Source organism: Xenia sp. Carnegie-2017, unplaced genomic scaffold (genome assembly GCF_021976095.1).
Source record: "Xenia sp. Carnegie-2017 unplaced genomic scaffold, XeniaSp_v1 HiC_scaffold_16, whole genome shotgun sequence".
Taxonomy (NCBI): Eukaryota; Metazoa; Cnidaria; class Anthozoa; order Malacalcyonacea; family Xeniidae; genus Xenia; species Xenia sp. Carnegie-2017.
Window position 1 is genome coordinate 4,481,590 of NW_025813469.1, and position 20,563 is coordinate 4,502,152.

The 20,563-nt window shown below is 35.9% G+C and overlaps 2 protein-coding genes across 2 annotated transcripts; both read left to right on the forward strand.

The window, feature by feature from the left end:
• The first annotated feature begins 8,830 nt into the window (after positions 1–8,830).
• On the forward strand, positions 8,831–11,868 carry LOC124437125 (galaxin-like). The gene is made up of 2 exons (XM_046987140.1): positions 8,831–8,888; positions 10,887–11,868. The coding sequence occupies exons 1-2, from the start codon at positions 8,846–8,848 to the stop codon at positions 11,699–11,701; spliced, it is 858 nt and encodes a 285-aa protein (XP_046843096.1). The 5' UTR covers positions 8,831–8,845; the 3' UTR covers positions 11,702–11,868.
• An 818-nt stretch (positions 11,869–12,686) lies between these two features.
• On the forward strand, positions 12,687–15,603 carry LOC124437124 (galaxin-like). Its single transcript, XM_046987139.1, has 2 exons — positions 12,687–12,799; positions 14,442–15,603. Exons 1-2 carry the CDS (start codon positions 12,742–12,744, stop codon positions 15,329–15,331), a joined length of 948 nt encoding a protein of 315 aa, XP_046843095.1. The 5' UTR covers positions 12,687–12,741; the 3' UTR covers positions 15,332–15,603.
• The last annotated feature ends 4,960 nt before the right edge of the window (positions 15,604–20,563 follow it).

Genomic DNA, 20,563 nt, shown 5'->3' on the forward strand with positions numbered 1-20,563 from the left:
TCATGTTGTAATTGGCAGTTCAACAAATTGAGTTGTACACCATAAGTTTAATAAAACGAGGGACAGGGGCTATGGATATTATAAGTAGGCAGAACGGGAAGGTACTTAAAATTCGGTTAATCACGGAAATAAACTTTAAATTTTCACCACCACAAATTAATAATGTTGTAGTTATGCTCTCGGTGAGAAGTATTTAGAAACACAATAAATAATGGAAAATAAAATGTTTTCATCCCATCTCCTTGCAATCTTTGAAAAATAAGGCTTTATTCTCCTTTTTGAATAATTTTCTCCGCCCTTTTAAAATTGAAAAACACAGGGTTAGTTTCTGGCTGTCCTTGAATCTTGGGTACACTTCGTGGTTTTAAATGCAAATAAAGGGAACCCAATTTTCTAGGTGATCACTACGATAAAATTTCATTTTATTCCACCCAAGAACTCGGGAATGGGGGTATTTTGTAAACCTTTTATTTGAGAAGTCAGTTCTTTTAAAACGTCTTTGGTTTATTGTGTTTATTCTTTGGTTATTTACCTTGGCAATTGTCGCACTTTTCAAGGTAATATATACAACTGTCTGTCTGAACTTCTCGATGTCTTACTTATTATCACGACCATTATAGTAATTCCAACAAGACTCGTTTTCACACAATACTACTTAATTTTGACAAGTAGCACAAGGCCGCAAAGCAGAGTTTTCCCACGTTTGTTCGTATCCAGCCCAATATTTTAAGGATGACGACAAGACTATGCATGCCAAATGAAAAACTTGTATACATCCCAACATTTATAAAGATCGCCGGGCAAGACTGAGCAAACCAACGTTTTTACTCATACATGTCTCCAAATCTTCAAAGATTGTCCAAACCAAAGCACGTCTGTAGTTTCGCTGTAGCTGTAAAAAGATACGTGCTGTATTTGCCTCATAAGCAAACTATAAATGGGTTTAGCCTCAAAGTTTCCAAATTAAAAAAATGGGTTTGGCCGCAAATTCTGCGTTCATCAGTCTTTGTCAATTAACAGCCTGTAGGCGCATGTAGAATGCAATTTTTCGTTTGCAATATGTCCTTGTAATCCTTGCGTGCCCTACCTGATTAGTTGTAAGAACTTTAAAAGAAGATTGCTGTATGTAACTGACATTGAAGTTGACGTCATATCCGGCTGTAATCGTACAAACAGCTGTGGATGCACAGGTCGTTGACATTTGAAGCAAAACTATAGACGAAGAGTGTCGGAGTCGACGTGAACTCGAGAGACAATAGATTACAATATCAATTCATTGAAGATGAAACTGATGCTGATGTGCGCAATCCTTGCCATTGCATTTGGTAAGATTTGTTTAAATATGTATCCTTATAGTTCATGTATTGTTGCTCAGGTTGTTCAATTACTTAACATTTCGTAAGGCTTGGCGAACTTTACCACTTCACTAACATTTCAATACGGGTGTGAATATAATGTTAAATGAGTGCGACTGTATGCATGTGTTGTGCTATGCCAGGCTGATTTCGTTTGATGAAATCGTTTTCGAAAGAAACTTTCTAGAAAAGCACAGCAAAACATGTGAACATGCCCCTCCCCCTTCCCAAATTAACGGTGGATTGACGCCAACTCATTTGAACCCGAAATCCAGATTTGTTAAACCATGTGTTCAAAAACGAACTTACCAACTACATGTCAACATTCCCTTCAGGAACTCGAAAATTTATTTAACTTTGTCATTTAAAGACTTACATTCCGTTCTTTAAGCTGTTGCTGTTTGTCATTACAATACGCCCCACCACCCAAATTAACGGTTGGTTGACGCCAACTCATTTGAAACCGAAGTGCAGACTCGTAATGTTCAACCATGTGTTCAAAGACGAACTTATCAATTACTTGTCGACATTCCTTTAGGGGCTCAAAAAATTTATGCAACTATCTGATTTGAAGACTTACATTTTTGCTTTATAAACTGTTGCTGTCTGTCGTCACAAGTTCTTCATAAAGTAAAAAAAGACCGAAAATCCGATTTCTAGAGGTTTTTCCTTGATCGTAGAAAACTAGATGGAGTTGTATATTTTTCTCTTTATTCAGATGATAAAAAAACGTAAATTTTCTGGATGAAGATTGATTATCAAGTATTTTTCCCAACGAAATTGAAAAGCAACTAAACCGTTGCTAAATCATAGTATGGGTGGTATGATTGTCGGTTGGTAGTTGTAGCAACATGAAACGATGTCGCTAAATGCGGATTAGCGTCTCATTAGACGAAAGAAAATCGTTGAGTTTTCAACTATAAAATAATGATTGACGATTCATAGTAAGAGAAAAATATTATGGAATAACGAGAAATGACCCAATCGTCAGTCGTCTTTATCAACAGCAATAAATCATATTTATACAACGTATGAGTCAAGGCTTAGTTTAAGTTTACCATTCTGGACACAATCCAATCTTCTGAATTGGCAGATGATGCAGTACCTAATGTCTTTGACATGCACTTACGCACGTTTAGACATTTTAATGGGTGCTAGCTCTGTACCTTCTAAGGCGCTGTTTACATGATCCCGGCTGATCGGGTTCAGTGAGGCGTGGAGTAGTTTGAGGCATTGAAAGGGGGCAACATTTAAACTGTTTTGAAATTAGAACTGTTGTTAAGCGCCACAAGTCATTTCTGTTTTGATTCTCGAATTAGGCCAAATTGTTTGTTTTGATTTTATATGTTTTGCGTAGTTCTTAAATCAGAATATTGTGAAATTGCTAAAGAAGATTTACCTGAAGATAGGTATTGACTCGTTTCCATTTGTCAAAAGATTGAACGCTCGGCTGAATCCCGGTTACCCGGGCTCATGTAATCAGCATCTAAATTGACTGTAACCAATAATATTTCGGAATTAGCCTCATATTAAGTAATTGATTTATTGATCGATTATTTTCATTGTAAAAGAAGCTAAAGAATTATGATTCTGGATTGGACTTTTCAAATCAAACCATTTCTTATCCGCAGGACATGCATGATTTCACTTGGGAATGTGTCAGAATATGTTTAAAATATTAACATGTCAATCAACAGATCCAAGAAAATCTTGTGACTAATGCAACACTTTCCCACAATCAAGATATGAAAAATCTTTATTTCAAAAATAACTGTCAAATTATCGTCGGAGACTCCTGTGATTAGTTATCTTTTTTTTTAGCTTTTGGAAAAATTAAAAAATTCTATTCTACATAATAGGTTAGATTAGATAAGATTAGATTACATTACATTAGGTGATAATGGTGTACGTGAATGTTGTGTATGTGTTACTTTCAGTGAAGCTTTGAGCAGACGTGTGAGAGCTAAAATTTTGGGGTGATGACACATTTAGTACGTAATTTGATTGCCAAGTTGAATGCAATCAAGTAAGATATATTTTATGGTGGGATGTTCTGCAGAAGGAAAAGGTGCCCGGGACTAAATATTACTACTAACATATTGTTTTAAATGATTTCATGAACTAATAGAATTCAAGTTTACAACTGCTTTGTCTAACATTTTGCTTGGAATTTTTATTTGCGAACATTTTTTTCTTAGCAAGCGCCAAAGCTCAATTGCTTCCTGGGCCTTTGGGAAAATTGAGAAATCGTCGGTCTTTATGTGGAGGAGAGCTATACGACTCCAGTAGTCAAGTTTGCTGTGATGGGAACATCAATTGCAGAGAAGATGGGACTGCCTGCTGCGGAAATCGTAATTACAATTTAGCACCAGTGTTTGCTGCGCTGGAAGCATTAATGACAGAAAGCATGGGCTTTATTGCTGTGGAAATCGCAACTATAACTCAATCACACACGTTTGTTGTAACGGTATCCTGCGTCCTAACAAGACTGAAATGCGTTGCTGTGGAACTCGCGTGTATGATTACCAAGATGAAGTTTGTTGTAATGGAAACATTTATGGTCTGACAGCAAACGAAACAGCGGGCGCCTCTTGTTGCGGGCGTTCAACATACAACGATAAAACCCATATGTGCTGTGATGGAAATATTTTAATCCGTTCCGTTAACTCTCGTTGTTGTGGATCATCCACCTTTAACCATGTCACCCATATGTGCTGTGATGGAAAAATAGCAACTCGTCCTAGCGGATCGCCGTATCACCATCAATGCTGTGGAACTCGTGCATACAATTTCTTCCTGAGTTCTTGTTGCGGAAAAAGTGTAAATGACAGAAATGGTCCGATTTTATGCTGTGGAAAAAAGAATTACCATTTCAGCAAACACGTCTGCTGCGCTGGAAATATTTTTGATATAAATAATGGCTTGTCTTGTTGTGGAAAGATAAACTTCGACATTCACACCCATGAGTGTAAGAATGGTGTCGTGACCCCCCGAGATTTTTGGAGTAGTTAAGCTAATTTCTACAACGTTCGTTTTAGTTGGCCATTGCCATTTTCATAAAACTGACAAAAGCATCGATTTCTCCCATCATGAAGCACTTTTTCTATAAAAACTTTTGCTTCAAGTTTACAAAGAAATGTTATATTTTAGTAGTGAAATTACAAAAGCTTTGAAAATTACTAACGAGTGAGAGTTGATTTCAATGGCACAATAATGAGCAAAATTACAATAATAAGTGTTTTTTCAATAGGTGTTTCCAAGACAGTGATATAGTCTTACACCCTTTGAACTAAATTACATGGAACGCCAACTAAAGCAATTAATTGAAGCCAAATCTTACACCCAGGCACGTGAGATTACACCCTGACACGCGTATTTGGTGTTTCGAGATTCTCTCGCGGAGTAATAATTGATTTACTATCCACGCGTATCTGGTTGTAAAATTTGGCTTTAAAAAATTATTCGTCTTTTCTATTACAGTTAGCGTTCCATGTATTTTAGTTCAATGCTTACTCCACATGAACAAAGCATGTTGTGATTGGCAGTTACACAAATGGACAACATGTACAGCATAAGTTGAATAAAACAGGGTACTAGGACTTTGGATATTTTAAGCCGGCAGAACGAGAAGGCACTTAAAATTTGGTTAATCGCGGAATAATCTTTAAAATTACACCACCACAAATCCATGTTGTATTTCCGCTCTCAGCGAGAAGTATATTTAAAAACATTAAATAATGAAAAATAAAATGTTATTCTCCAACCTCCTTGCAATGTGTGAAAAATAAGTCTTGAATCTCCTTTTTGAATAATTTCTCCGCCCTTTTAAAACCGAAAGTCGTGAAACAAGGAGCCTGTGTGGATTTACTGTGCTAATATTTATGAAAAATGTCGAAAAGTCTGTGCAAGCCAGAGGGTTATTTTCTGGGTTGCCTAGGATCATGTGTAAATTTTATGGCTTTCAAAAGAGAATAAGGTGAATCAAATTTCCTAGGTGATCACTACGTTGAAATTTCATTATATTTTACCGAAGAACTAGGGGGGGAGTGTTTTGTTTAATGGAATCTTTGGGTTCTTCTTTGAAAATACACCATGGCAATTGCGCTTTTCTAGGCAATATAAACAACTGTCTGCACTCCACCTATTGATGTCTCGCTTACCACGACCATTATATAGCAATTTCAACAAAACTCACACACTAATGCTCCAATTTTGACAAGTACCAAAAGTTGACATGACAAAGTTTTCCAACGTTTTTTCCTATCCAGCCCAATATTTGAAATATGGAAGCGCTAAGACAACAAGACCAGGGGCGGATCGAAACTATGTCACATTAAGCACGCGACGTAGTTAAATTCTGCACATAAGTGAAAAAATAAATTAAATTTTAAATGCTCTTTGTTAAAATAACTAACAATTTTAGTGGTGCGAAATGAAGCTCGTTTGGTCGAAAGGACCTAGAGGTTTTTTCTATGCGTCGTTTACAGGTTCGAATCTCGTCTCGGTAGGGTGTAGTTTGTTTCGATGTGTGGATAATGATCATGAATTCTTTATCCTAAAATTAATTAAACTTTTTGTGTCCTCACAACGAAAGCATTAGAAAAATAAACTATTGTCCGGGCTAGGGACAGTATTATGAGAAATTTGTGCAACAACGTGCATTCACTGAGCAATGTTATTGTTTCCAAGACTTGGATTAAGCATCGGATTAAGACTGTCCCCGACTGTCCCCGACTGTCCCTGTTGATGTAATAGCTGATTCGTCTGATAGCCGAGGTCATATCTTTGAGCTTCAAAACCAACAATATTAATGAGAAGCATGGCATCTTTCACTGATCGAGTTGAAGATGCCTTTACGAGGAAAGATGAGACTTTTATGGCTCAACTCTACGGAGAGATGTTGGATTGCCTGAAAGTCAACAGCATTGTTACCAACGATAATTTGTTGGATCATCTCGGTGTTGATATTTTCCGAAATATCAATGTCGAATTTTACATACCGCAGAGTGCCAAGACAAAGAACACAAATTGGCTGCCTTAAGGTTAGAAAACTTATGACATGTTATGCATGCATGCTTACACAAGACTATATAAGCAAATATAAATTGACTTGATGTGATGCCCGATGGATTTGTCATTTGTGGTTTATTTATGTGATTCAAGACAAAACAAATTTTCGAATTTCGATAATACTTAAAACGTTTCTATTGATTTATTTCTTGATGTGTTCAATAGTGTACTTAAGATAAGATATACAAAAATAAACTGAAGCATGATATTTGAAATTTACATAACATTATTTCAGATCTGCTACAAATGGCAACTGCCTCTATAGTTCATTGTCAATTCTGCTTGTTGGTGACAACTTTGTGGTGACTATTTTGAAGCTGATGACCTCTATAGAATTATTTTTATTTGCTGATTATTATGCAAAACATCCATGTTTTTCAAATCTTTTTGAAACTCAGCATAACAAATCCTTTGATTCTATCTCAAGCATGGTGGCCATGTCAGTCTCTTCTGAAGCTATTGATAGTGCTGGAAGTGGTTGCTCTGTTGCTAAACTGGTCAGGGCAGAAGCTGTGTTAAATGCAAAAGATATGTCATGGACTGTGTTTGTTTGTTCGTTGGCACTCTCTTCAGTTACATCCTGTAGCATTTTTTCTTATTATCCTGACATATACTCTTGTGCTTGTAAAGGGAATTTATTATTTAACCAAAGAATTGAACCTCGAATTCTATCTAGGGCTTGTGCTTCCACTAGTAATTATTTGCGAGTTTTGTTTTGCTTTGAAGGTTTAGCTCCTCAAGCAACTGCATTCAAACAAAATCATTATGTGCCTTTGATACTTGGTGGGAAGGGAACTAAAAGAAAGGGAAGTAGTCACTTGTCACAAGCTAAAAAGCCCAGTATACAAACAAAGTTGAGGTTTACACCTTCTGGTCCTACTAAGACAACCATGACAACTAAGGCTCATCCATATAGTATATCTCACAGGTAAATTTCCCAGGTTTTGAGAGCATAAAAGTATTGTTAAAGATCTTAAGTACTATTCCAGTCACTTCTTGTGAGTGTGAGAGATTGTTCTCTGCTTTGCGAAGATTAAAGAACTATACAAGAAGTACTATGGCTGCTGACAGGTTAAATGGTCTTGCTTTATTGTATATTCATCAGGACATTAATCCAGATATAGAAAAGATTATAGATCTTTTTGCAAAAGACAAAAGAAAAATTGAACTAGCTTTCTAGTAAGGAGTGAAAGTTTTTGATGCCTTTTTAAACTCTTGACTGTAAAGATGACTGCTGCTAACCTCAGTCAATATAAACACAAACAATCGTTCTCAGGACTTTACTTACCTGGACGATCGACATCTGTAAACATTTTTTGCTTTTTTTGTTAAAAACTTCATTTTATAAGTTGACATAAAATCGTTTGCATAATAATCAGCATATAGGTATGACTAGACCATTATAAAATGAAATTCCTTATAAAAGTTGATGAAGCGTAAAAAAATTTGTTTAGGCTAAGTTTGTAATGAACCAGGCCGTCCATGTCAGAAGCCCTCAAAGCATATTTTTCTGCGAGTTTCCTAGGCATGCTGATGAGCTCTGATATTGAGCGAAACAGTCAAAAATCGATGATTTATGAGCAAGAATTGTAGCTCATTCCAGTTATAAATATTTTAGAAAATCAACTGCAAAAACGCAGGAAATAGCGTTTTCTGCAATCCAATTTTAAAATTTTACCGGGGGGAACATGCTCCTGGACCCCCCTAGAAAAGTCCCGCTAACGGTGCGACATTGTGCCTAAGTTCATATACGAAGTTGGATCCGCCCCTGAACAAGACTACGCATGCCAAACCAACAACTATACTGGTATACATCCCAACATTTATAAAAATCGCAGGGCAATACTGAGCAAGCAAACATTTTACTAATACCTGCATATCTTCATATCTTCAAAGATAGTCGAAAGCACGTCGGTAGTTGCGCAGTTGATATAAAAAGATGCGTGCTGTATTTACGTCATAAGCAAACTATAAATGCGTTTAGCCTCAAAGTTTGCAAATTAAAAAAATGCGTTTAGCCTCAAAGTTTGCAAATTAAAAAAATGCGTTTAGCCGCAAGTTCTGCGTTCATTAGTCTTTATCAATAAACAACCTGTAGGCGCAAGTAGAATGCAAATTTTCATTAGCATTGTTCATCGTGTAATTTGTACATTATGAAGCATGAAGCATTGACGGTTCTGCTTGTGTACGAGTGCGATATGTCCTTGTAATCCATGCGTGCCCTCCCTGGTTAATTGGTAGGAATTTTAAAAGAAGACTGTTGTATGTAACTGATATTGAATTTGACGTTATATCCGGCTATAATTGCTCAAAAACTTTGCCTGTACAGGTCGTTGACATTCGCTGCAAAACTGCAGACCAAGAGCGTTGGATTCGGCGTGAGCTCAAGAGACAATAGATAGCAATATCATTCACTGAAGATGAAACTGATCCTTATGTGCGCCGTCCTTGTCACTGCATTCGGTAAGATTTGTTTATGTATGTATGCTGTACTTCTTGTATTTTTGCTTAGGTTGTTCATTAGTTTACATATCGTACGTCTGGGGCCAACTTTTCCACTTCACTATCATTTGAACACGGTTGTCAATGGAATGTTAAACAAAGGGGCTATATTCATATTTTGTGCTATGCCAGATTGATTTCTTTTGAAAGTAAAATTATATTAATATGCCCCTCCTCCAAAATAACGGTTGATTGACGCCAACTCATTTGAAACCGAAATGCAGGTTTGTAATGTTCAACCATGTGTTCAAAGACGAACTTATCAATTGCATGTCGACATTCCTTTTAGGGGCTCAAAAATTTGTGCAACTATCTGATTCGAAGACTTACATTTTTGCTTTATAAACTGTTGCTGTCTGTCATCACAAGTTCTTCATAAAGTAGAACAGACCGAAAATCCGATTGCTAGAGGTTTTTTGCTTGATCGAAGAAAACTCGATGGAGTTGTATGTTTTTCTCTTTATTCAGATGATAAAAAAACGTAAATTTTCTGGATGAAGATTGATTATCAAGTATTTTTCCCAACGAAATTGAAAAGCAACTAAACCGTTGCTAAATCATAGTATGGGTGGTATGATTGTCGGTTTGTAGTTGTAGCAACATGAAACGATTTCGCTAAATGCGGATTAGCGTCTCATTAGACAAAAAGAAAATCGTTGAGTTTTCAACTATAAAATAATGATTGACGATTCATAGTAAGAGAAAAATATTATGGAATAACGAGAAATGACCCAATCGTCAGTCGTCTTTATCAACAGTAATAAATCATATTTATACAACGTATGAGTCAAGGCTTAGTTTAAGTTTACCATTCTGGACACAATCCAATCTTCTGAATTGGCAGATGATGCAGTACCTAATGTCTTTGACATGCACTTACGCACGTTTAGACATTTTAATGGGTGCTAGCTCTGTACCTTCTAAGGGGCTGTTTACACGATTTAGGCTTACTGAAATTCAATGAAGCGCGAAATGATTTCGAGGCATTAAAAGGGGGAAAAACTTCAAGCTTAAAATGTTTGTTAAACGCCACAAGTCATTCCCGTTGTAATTCTCAAATTAGGCCGAATTGGTTTTTATTTTAAATGTTTGGCGTATAATTATTAAACCAGAATAATGTAAAATTGCTCAAGAAAATTTATCTGATCATAAGTATTGAATCGTTTCATTTGCCAAAATCATTTAACGCTCGGCTGAATCTCGGCTACCCGGGCTCATCTAATCAGCCCCTAAATATGACATCTCGTAGACCACAACCACTAAAATATCAGAATTAGTCTCATATTAAGAATTAAATTTATTAATTGATTATTTCTATTATAAAAGGAGTTAAAGAATTATGATCCTAGATTGGACTTTTCAAATCAACCCATTTCTTCGTATGGCAGGCCATGTACGATTTTACTTGGCAATGTGTCAGAATGTGTTTAAAATATTAACATGTCAATCAACATATCCAAGGAAATCTTGTGACTAATGCAACACTTTCTCACAATCAAGATATAAAAAATCTTTATTTCAGAAATAACTATCAAATTACCGTCGTAGACTCCTGTGATTAGTTGTTATTTTCATTAGCTTTTAGAAAAATTAAAAAATTCTACTCTACGCAATAGGTTAGATTAGATTAGATTGGATTAGATTAGATTAGATTAGATGATAATGGTGTACGTGAATGTTGTGTATGTGTTACTTTCAGTGAAGTTATGAGCAGACGTGTGAGTGCTAAAATTTTGGGGCGATGACACATTTAGTATGTAATTTGATTGCCAAGTTGAATGCAATCGAGTAAGATATATTTTATGGTGGGATGTTCTGCAGAAGAAACAGGTGCCCGGGACTAAATATTACTACTAACATATTGTTTTAAATGATTTCATGAACTAATAGAATTCAAGTTTACAACTGCTTTGTCTAACATTTTGCTTGGAATTTTTATTTGCGAACATTTTTTCTTAGCAAGCGCCAAAGCTCAATTGCTTCCTGGGCCTTTGGGAAAATTGAGAAATCGTCGGTCTTTATGTGGAGGAGAGCTATACGACTCCAGTAGCCAAGTTTGCTGTGATGGGAACATCAATTGCAGAGAAGATGGGACTGCCTGCTGCGGAAATCGTAATTACAATTTTAGCACCAGTGTTTGCTGCGCTGGAAGCATTAATGACAGAAAGCATGGGCTTTATTGCTGTGGAAATCGCAACTATAACTCAATCACACATGTTTGTTGTAACGGTATCCTGCATCCTAACAAGACTGAAATGCGTTGCTGTGGAACTCGCGTGTATGATTACCAAGATGAAGTTTGTTGTGATGGAAACATTTATGGTCTGACAGCAAACGAAACAGCCGGCGCCTCTTGTTGCGGGCGTTCAACATACAACGATAAAACCCATATGTGCTGTGATGGAAATATTTTAATCCGTTCTGTTGACTCTCGTTGTTGTGGATCATCCACCTTTAACCATGTCACCCATATGTGCTGTGATGGAAAAATAGCAACTCGCCCTAGCGGATCGCCGTATCACCATCAATGCTGTGGAACTCGTGCATACAATTTCTTCCTGAGTTCTTGTTGCGGAAAAAGTGTAAATGACAGAAATGGTCCGATTTTATGCTGTGGAAAAAAGAATTACCATTTCAGCAAGCACGTCTGCTGCGCTGGTAATATACTTGATATAAATAATGGCTTGTCTTGTTGTGGAAAGATAAACTTCGACATTCATACCCATGAGTGTAAGAATGGTGTCGTGACCCCCCGAGATTTTTGGAGTGGTTAAGCTAATTTCTACGACTTTCGTTTTAGTTGGCCATTGCCATTTTCATAAAACTGACAAAAGCATCGATCTCTTCGATCATGAAACACTTTTTCAATAAAAACGTTTGCTTCAAGTTTACAAAGAAATGTTATATTTTAGTAGTGAAATTACAAAAGCTTTGAAAATTACCATCGAGTGAGAGTTTATTTCAATGACACAATAACTAGCGGTTTCTTCATGCAACCAGGCTTACACTCAAGAATGCTAATACTCACCGTGTTTTAAAAAATGTGTGTGGTTATTTGGCGTGGCTCTTTGAAAGTCTGAAATATCTTCATGGTTTTAAGACTCCTCGTAGATTTATGAATCATTTGCTATGGAATCAATGTTTGTTTTGTCATCCATCCAGTGTGACCAGACTTGCTAATTTTTATTACCAGATCCGCTCTGGAGAGCTTAGACAGCCCCACCTGATTAAATATTCGCAACATTTGCAATGGGGAGGGGGAGGATATTCTGCGCGGATCAAAGCATTTTTGATAATAAATTGGGAAGATAGTGGTCACACTGCGTTTTTAATACCAATATTTCTTCAGATAAGATACCTCTCATACTTATACAAGTATAGTCCCTCAAACATTGCTATTTGCGCACTTCCACTACAGCGATGCTTACGTTTGGCAGACCAGACCAGACCAGACCAAGTTTGTATTCATGGAATAACTTTTACGTTCTGCGTTAATTTGTGTATGTTAGCCTACAGGTTTAAACCGTGTAGTGTGAAAATTAACGTTTTGCTCCCTATGTTTAATTGTAAATAATGAAACGTTGACTTCTCATTTGCCAAAGCAGTTTAAGCTGTCTCCTATATTCCTCTCATGTACTATCTAGTTTTGTACGTATTCTTTTTGAAACATGATAATGGTATGAAAGTGGTGTTGAATTTAACGTCATTTCCTCCGTTCATGGTATAAATAGTCATGCATATACAGCCATTGACGTTTACAGGAACACTGCGGTGAGTGATTGCATCGACTTGAGCTTGAGAAGCAATAAAAATCATGCATGAACTTAAGATGAAACTGGTGTTGATGTGCTCAGTCTATGCTATTGCATTTGGTAAGTTTTGTTCATAAATGTATTCTGTAGTACTAAGTTGTTCAATCCTACATGTCTCGGGCGAAACTCATCACTGTCATTACCACATTTCGAAAGTGAAACTTGCGTAAAAATCCAATTGAACGATGTACGTAATGGCTTGATCATAGAAAAGCACAACTGCATGTTTTACACGTAAGTCCGACCAAAATATTTGCGTAAATATTCCACTAGAGGGTACATTATTAAGTATTTCTTTTAACGTAAACTGGACGGCAATGTAAACCGAGATATGTAAATTGTCATGTGAAAAACAGTGAGTATCATTTTCAAGTTTCACGTGAGAGCGATATTACCAACTGTTCTGTTTTAGCCATTCACAATAACAAAACTAGTATGTGAAGAAAATCGTCTATAGTTTAACACAGAAGTAGAGTGAATGGCTAAAACAGAAGAGAGTAGCTATATATGTATGAAAACAGTTAATCAGTCAATCAGCGGCGGTTAAAAACAACAACGATTTCAGCAAAACTGTGCAAGTTGCCAAGGTTTAGGCTAAGTGGCCCTATCATGAGAACAGATGGATGCTCTACCTAGAGTTAGCTACATTGTAGCTATAGCTTATTATATGAATACGTATGTGTACGTTTCAACCATTTAGAATTAACCGTATCTATAATAGGAATATCTCCATTCCTCTTATAAATACAAGTTGTGGCCCTTTGGTTTGGTTCAAGAAAAACCGAAAAAAACTAACATTGAAAAGAGTCATTACTCGTCATTAACCTTTTCAAATTTTAAAAACTATTTCAAAGCTCGTGGCACAAATCATTTTACCAGTCAAGGAGCATAATATATAATGTAATAATGTAGAGAACTGGGACGAGCCATCAACTTAGCTTCTATAGTGTTCCCAACAAATATTATCCAAAATGAAGTTAATGCAAATAGTTTTGCGAAGACTGTTAATTCGTTGATAAAGTTTTGATGTTACGTTATTTCTTCTCAGAGGAATTTGTAAGTTTGTAAACAATTTGGCAGCTTCACAAGTCTTCGAATCTATAGACCGTTGTGATTGATCATCTTTTGTTATTCTTTCGAAATTAAGCACACTAATTTTTGCGACAGGAACAATCAATGAGATTGATTTTAGAATGAGCTAAAAATTCAAATTAAACTTTTCGTCATCAATCACACTATTCCTCATTCCTTATGTGAAGATTTGCTAATTCTTTCCACACGGACAGAGATAAATTCGTCTTTTTTGTCGGAAACCTTATTTACATTTTCTGCTGGAAACTTATTCTAGAAAATCTTTTGACCAAGCGTTTTTTACGCACTACACATTTCCAATTCCCATTGGCAAGACATGAAAAATAAATGCTTCAAAATAGCTGACGTTGTAATGCACTTTTAAAAAAGAAAAATTAAGTCGAGGTTAGGAGAAGGAGTGCTCCCGACTTTATGGATTGTGGGCATATAGAAATATGAGAAGGTTGGACTGTTTTAAATTAAAATGGCTAAAATTTGGAGACTTTATAGCAGATACTAGTATTCAAAGTGTGAGAAAACCTTTAACATTACAAGAAATTTATTTTGTTTTTTCTAACTGAAACAAGGTTCAGTCGGTTTTGAATTTTTTTTATGTATTTTTTGTTCTCAGTAAGTACCAAAGCTGAATTGACAGAAGTGGGAAAAGTAAGAAATCATCGGTCTTTATGTGGAGGAAGATCATATGACTCCAGTACCCAAATCTGCTGTGATAGTAACATTAATTGTAAGGAAGATGGAACTGCCTGCTGTGGAAATCGTAACTATGACTCTAGCATCAGTGTTTGCTGCGCTGGAAGCATTAATGACAGGAAGTATGGGCTTTCTTGCTGTGGAAATCGTAACTATAATTCAACTACAGATGTTTGCTGTAACAGAATGCTTCATCCTAATCAGACTAGCACGCGTTGCTGTGGAAGTCGTGTCTACGAGTACGAAACTCAAGTTTGTTGTGATGAAAACATTTATAGCCTGACGGCAAATCAAACAGCCGCTTTTTCTTGTTGTGGACGTTTGACTTACAACAAAAATACCCATATTTGCTGTGATGGAGTAATTTTGAGCCGTACTAAAGACTCTTCTTGTTGTGGGCGCCTTAATTACAACGATAAAACTCACATTTGCTGTGATGAAGTAATTTCAGTCCGTTCTGCCAACTCTCGATGTTGTGGACCATCAACTTATAATCATAACACACATATGTGCTGTAATAGAAAAGTTGTAACTCGTCCATCCGGGTTTTCATTTCTCCATCGATGCTGTGGAACTCGTGCATATAATTTTTTTGATAGCGTTTGTTGTGAAAATAATCTCAATGACATAAATTATGGTTGGTCCTGCTGTGGGAAAAAAAATTACCAACTGACACACGTCTGCTGCGCTGGTAATATCCTTGACTCAAAAAATGGCACATTTTGCTGTGGAAAACAAAACTACAACTTGCGAACCCATACCTGCAGAAACGGAAATATCGTGCCCAAAAAAGCTCCTTGGTGGGGTTAAGCTAATTTGAATGACTTTATCTTCCGATGTATTACACTCATTACAGATGTTATTATTTTCATGAAAAAAAAACAAGCATTGATTCGTTAATGACAATGTATAAGAATAAATGGTTTTCGTTTGAATTTATGAAATGAATTTTTGACTTTTATAGTGAAAAAAAAATTACAAAAGCTTTAAATTAAAATTTATTTATGAGATTTGATATCAATGATAGAAATCTTAATATCTGCAAATAAGCGTTCATTCAATAAAAACACTCGTACACGTGACAGTCTTGATTAATGGACGTAAATTAGTTTATCGTACGTGCTCTTTCGTTCGCAAGCTGCCCCTTTATTTTTATAGGAAAACTTTACGCTATTTTTCCAAGTCAATTAACTTACAAATTTCTCAATTAGACACTAGGAAAGATTTTACGTCATTTTTGTGACAACAGTATTTTTAGTGCAGCAGTCTTCACGTCCTTACCCTGATAAGAGACAGGTCCGCTCCTCTTTCTCTCTTACGTAAGTGCCTTGTTATATTTAGTTATATGACTATTCTCAATAGAAATAGTTATTTTTAACCAAATAAGTTGGTTATTCTACTTGCTTGATATAATTGATGTAATGTGTTAGCTAGAACACAGACTATCTCTTGATCTCCTCCTCGAAGATTGAGCCCGAGTGGCTATCATGGGAGAATATAGGGCGTAAGGATTTGCATTTGAAGACAAAAATTATCAGAATTTATGCTTTTTCAAAATAGTAGTGAGAAAAACAAACAGTAGGGCACAGAATCGAAAATGTCTTTTCCACTTTGTTACTTAGTGAAATTTGATAGACATATCACGAAATGAAAAAAACGAGTAGAGGTGGAAGCATCAAGTTCAATTATCGTTGTCTTGCGTATCTATCAGTTTGAAAGAAACTCCCTTATATTAGCTTTAAAATCATTTTCAAAATTTAATTGAAACTTTTATCAGCGAGTAGCCTGATTTCATTATCATTAGTTTACAGCAAAAGTTAAAATATATGACAAACATGCATCTGGACCGCCCAATGATGAACCTTTATTTCAGTTACTTTGCTTGCTTGTGTATTAAATACGACGTTGCCTGTGTGAGCATATATGAGTAATTTATTATCAAAAATGCGTTGATCTGCGCTGATTGCTCCCCCCTGTTTTAAATGGTGGACTTATGTAAAGCTGGTGGAGCTGCTTAAGCGCACCATAGCGGATCTGGTAAAAAAAAATTACCAACTCTTGATCTGGCCGCGCTGAATGATGTCTGAACAAAATCATGTGTGACTTGATTAGGTTATTCTAGAAAAGGTTTTACTCACTTGTCACTAGTCACTAATATTAATAGAAGACCATTTGCTTGCTCATTGATGTTGTTTTTAACAGGCACAGGCATGTAAGTAATGGGGGAGGGGCAGTCTGCTGCCTTCCCAGTAGCATTTAACCAGAATCATTTCTTTACCGAATGTCTTGAAACGTAAACGCATGAATTGAGCAAACTACACTTTTATATTAATATTCAAAATCAGGAAGTGCTGTATTATAAATGTAAGGTGAAATTTTTAAACATATTTCTCGATTAAAGAGGTGTTTCAATGCTTTGTTATGATTCTTAGCACTTTAAAATAGACAATGCTAATCAGCGGGGGAAACTTCATTGGCAGAACCTTTTGTAATAATGCTGCATTTTGTTAACGCTTTTTGGTGCCAAGCAGTTGGTTCATACGTATATTTGTTATATTTGTCAATATTACAATGTTTTTATCTGTCAGCGAAGACATATGGTGTCGCGCGTGATCGCATTTATTTCCGGGCGCTTTCTGTTGTCGCACGCAAGCACTTATACTAAGACTCGACAACGGACAACAATAAACACTTTGCTTTGCAAACCCTAATAATAATATTATTTATATGTATTATATGTAGAACTACAAATCATTCAAACAAATTTTAAGGTACATGTCAGTATTTCCAACAATACAGAAACATTTACATTGAAGGTTTTTGCTGATTAACAAACACAACACTGTCTTCAGCAATGTGTACTCAAAATCTGATACTTTAATTAATTTGACTGTGGACCTTACTCTTTCAAATGTATTATTAATCTGCACTATGAATACGCAGCAAATGAGCATTCTCGTATATATTCACTCTAGTTCTCCTTACAAGGCGTTCATCGTTCTCCTCAAAATAAATAACAGCACAACCCCTTCCCCAATCACCCTTATTACCGCTGCACAAGCCCAAACAAAAATTTATTATTCAAATGTAAGCTGACTTCAAACAGATGTTTTGCTCACATTAGACAAAAGTTACTCTAAACTTACTGAATACTTCCTCAATTGAATTAGCTGAAGATAACTGACTCACAAAGCAATGAAAATTTTTACATATATAAGCGACAGTCCAAACATAAAATTTGTATTGAGAGCCATTGCAACGAATTGCGGAGTATTTTTTTTATTAATGACGTCTATAGTCTTTACTAATGAGATTCTTATATTAGTTACATTAATGGCTTCAACAAGCAAGTTGTCTAGGTATTAATAACAAGGTATTTATAAATGACATAACAAACGACACCTCGGGTGACTCGATCTTCGGTGCCTCGAGTCGAGTCGAAGACGTACGCACTGACATATTAAAATATCAATTAGGCTAAGCGATATATGGTGCATGCTAGTTTCGAATCATCCAAGGAGACGTTTCGTCGGTTGTGCAGAAAAACACTTATACCACATCTTTGGTAATGTTATATTAAAAATTTAATTTTGGCTGTCACATTCACTTGTAATATTCGCTTTTCGTCTGGCAAATTTCCCGCACGAATAGATATCTAAATGAAATGGCGTGGTAGGAAATGATATTTAGGCCTGTTGATATTTATCCAAATTCCGAAGGGAATTGAATTCAACGCATTTTCTCAAAGCTTTTTCGCATCGTTTATGATAGTATATGGAAAATCTAAGCCTGTCCTAATCAACAAGTTCTTACAGACTGCTTATATTAATTTATGAAGAGGCTACCAGAAGTGAGGCATTTCACGATATCACAAACAGCCAAACTCAAGCGTATTGCTCGCTTGTACTCTCGCTTATAAACGATGGGTTGAAAACTCAAAGACGAAATAGCATCATAGAAATCCAATTATATCGATATCACTAATATATATTTGTCAAGTATCCTCTTGTAGATTTAATTTTCTAAATTTTAACTGCAACACTAAGTATAATCTGTCGAAATATTCCATTGTTGCATTACTAGTATATTTCGAGCTTTTTGTTTTCGCCTTAAATCATTTGTAAACAGGTAGACAGCAAATCTTTCAGTCTTTCAACTTGCGCGAAATAATTATACTCGTGCACTTCAAACAAATCTTGCAGATGCAAATGATAATTTTGACAGACGAAGAAAGTGAAAGAGCTCAATACTTTTGAAATATTAACTATGCATGATAATCGATTGTTAATTGCTCGCCTCATTTTCTCTTATGATACACTGTACACTCTGATACTGTGCTGATTGCCTAATGCTGAGGATTGATAATGATGCGCAGTTTTCATTTTTGCGTGGCTATTACTCACAGCCTCGCAGTGCATTTGGGATACTTGGGATGACAAAAGTTTAAGTGAGCACGGTTGAATGATTAAGCACGCTTGGTGGCATTATTTTACCAGAAAAGATCAACTCTGATTCAACGTTCAACGACATTATTCATAATACAACATGCACAAAATAATTATACTCGTGCGATTCAAGCAAATCTTATAAAATTAAGTGATGGTCGAAGAAAGTGAAAAAGGAAAATACTTTTAAAATATGGGCGATGCATAATAATGAACAGTTAACTGTTTGCGTCATCTTCTCGTATGATACATTGGTAGTGTGCTAATAGCCTGATACTGAGTATTGGGAATGATGCGCGGTTTTAATTTTCGTATGGCCATTGCTCACAGCAGCTTCACCAGTACATTTGGGATACTTCCGAAAGTTTAAGTGAGCACGGTTGAGTTCGCTTGGTTGCATTATTTTACAAACAAAGATGAACACTAATTCAACGTTCAACGACACTGTTCATTTTAAAATATGGGCGATGCATAACAATGAACAGTTAACTGTTTGCGTCATCTTCTCGTATGATACATTGGTAGTGTGCTAATAGCCTGATACTGAGAATTGGGAATGATGCGCGGTTTTAATTTTCGTATGGCCATTGCTCACAGCAGCTTCACCAGTACATTTGGGATACTTCCGAAAGTTTAAGTGAGCACGGTTGAGTTCGCTTGGTTGCATTATTTTACAAACAAAGATGAACACTAATTCAACGTTCAACGACACTGTTCATAATATAACATGCACAAAATAAGTATACTCGTACAGTTCAGAAAAATCTTACAAAATGAAAGTAAAAAGGAAATACTTTTGAAATATGAGCCATGATAATCAACAGTTGACTGTTTGCGTTTTCTCCTCATGAGATACACTGACGACCGAGGATTGGGTAGGATGTGCGGTTTTAACGTCAGAAATGTTTTTAAAAGACATGATAACCAAGCATCATCTCTTCTTGTGATAGCTAGTGTATCTCTCAGTTGATTGAGGAAGGATGTGCGGTTATGATTTTCGCATAGCTTACAGTCTCACCTCACACTGCACTTGTGATACTTCCTAAAGTTCAAGTGACCACGGTTGAGTTATTGAGCACGCTTGGTTGAACTATCTTACGAACAAAGTTCAACTCAAATTCAACGTTCAACGACATTATTGCGACATAACATTCAAAAATTACAAGCGCAATTCAAGCAAATCATGCGATATGGACTCGTGCTAGAAGAAAGCAAAATATGAAAATGATTATAAAATATAAACTAAATCTTGTTATATTGGTATTGTTTCAATATTAAATCACTCAAGTGAGTACGCTTGGCTAGTTGGTTAAGACAGAAGTCAACGTCAATTCAGCCTTCAACAACATTGTTCATTACAGAAAAAAGTATTGGAGATTTAAACATGCATACACATGATAAATGAGCAGTAAAATTTCCTGCTACAATTTTCGAAGATATATGTTTGTGATTTTGCTGAAAGATGACAACAATGCGATAAGTTCTAATAATATAACTTATTTATTCTAATGACATTTTGAAACAAATCGTGCATGTCGAAGATATCCAAGCATGAAAACGCTGGTAAAACATGAAACAGGATAGAAAATCACGGTAA

Excerpts from the sequence above, each read along its gene's own strand:
- LOC124437125 (XM_046987140.1), top strand. The coding sequence starts at position 8,846 with ATGAAACTGATCCTTATGTGCGCCGTCCTTGTCACTGCATTCG. Across the intron at positions 8,889-10,886 it reads CGTCCTTGTCACTGCATTCG|CAAGCGCCAAAGCTCAATTG; the intron begins GTAAGATTTGTT and ends ATTTTTTCTTAG.
- LOC124437124 (XM_046987139.1), top strand. The coding sequence starts at position 12,742 with ATGCATGAACTTAAGATGAAACTGGTGTTGATGTGCTCAGTCTATGCT. Across the intron at positions 12,800-14,441 it reads AGTCTATGCTATTGCATTTG|TAAGTACCAAAGCTGAATTG; the intron begins GTAAGTTTTGTT and ends TTTTGTTCTCAG.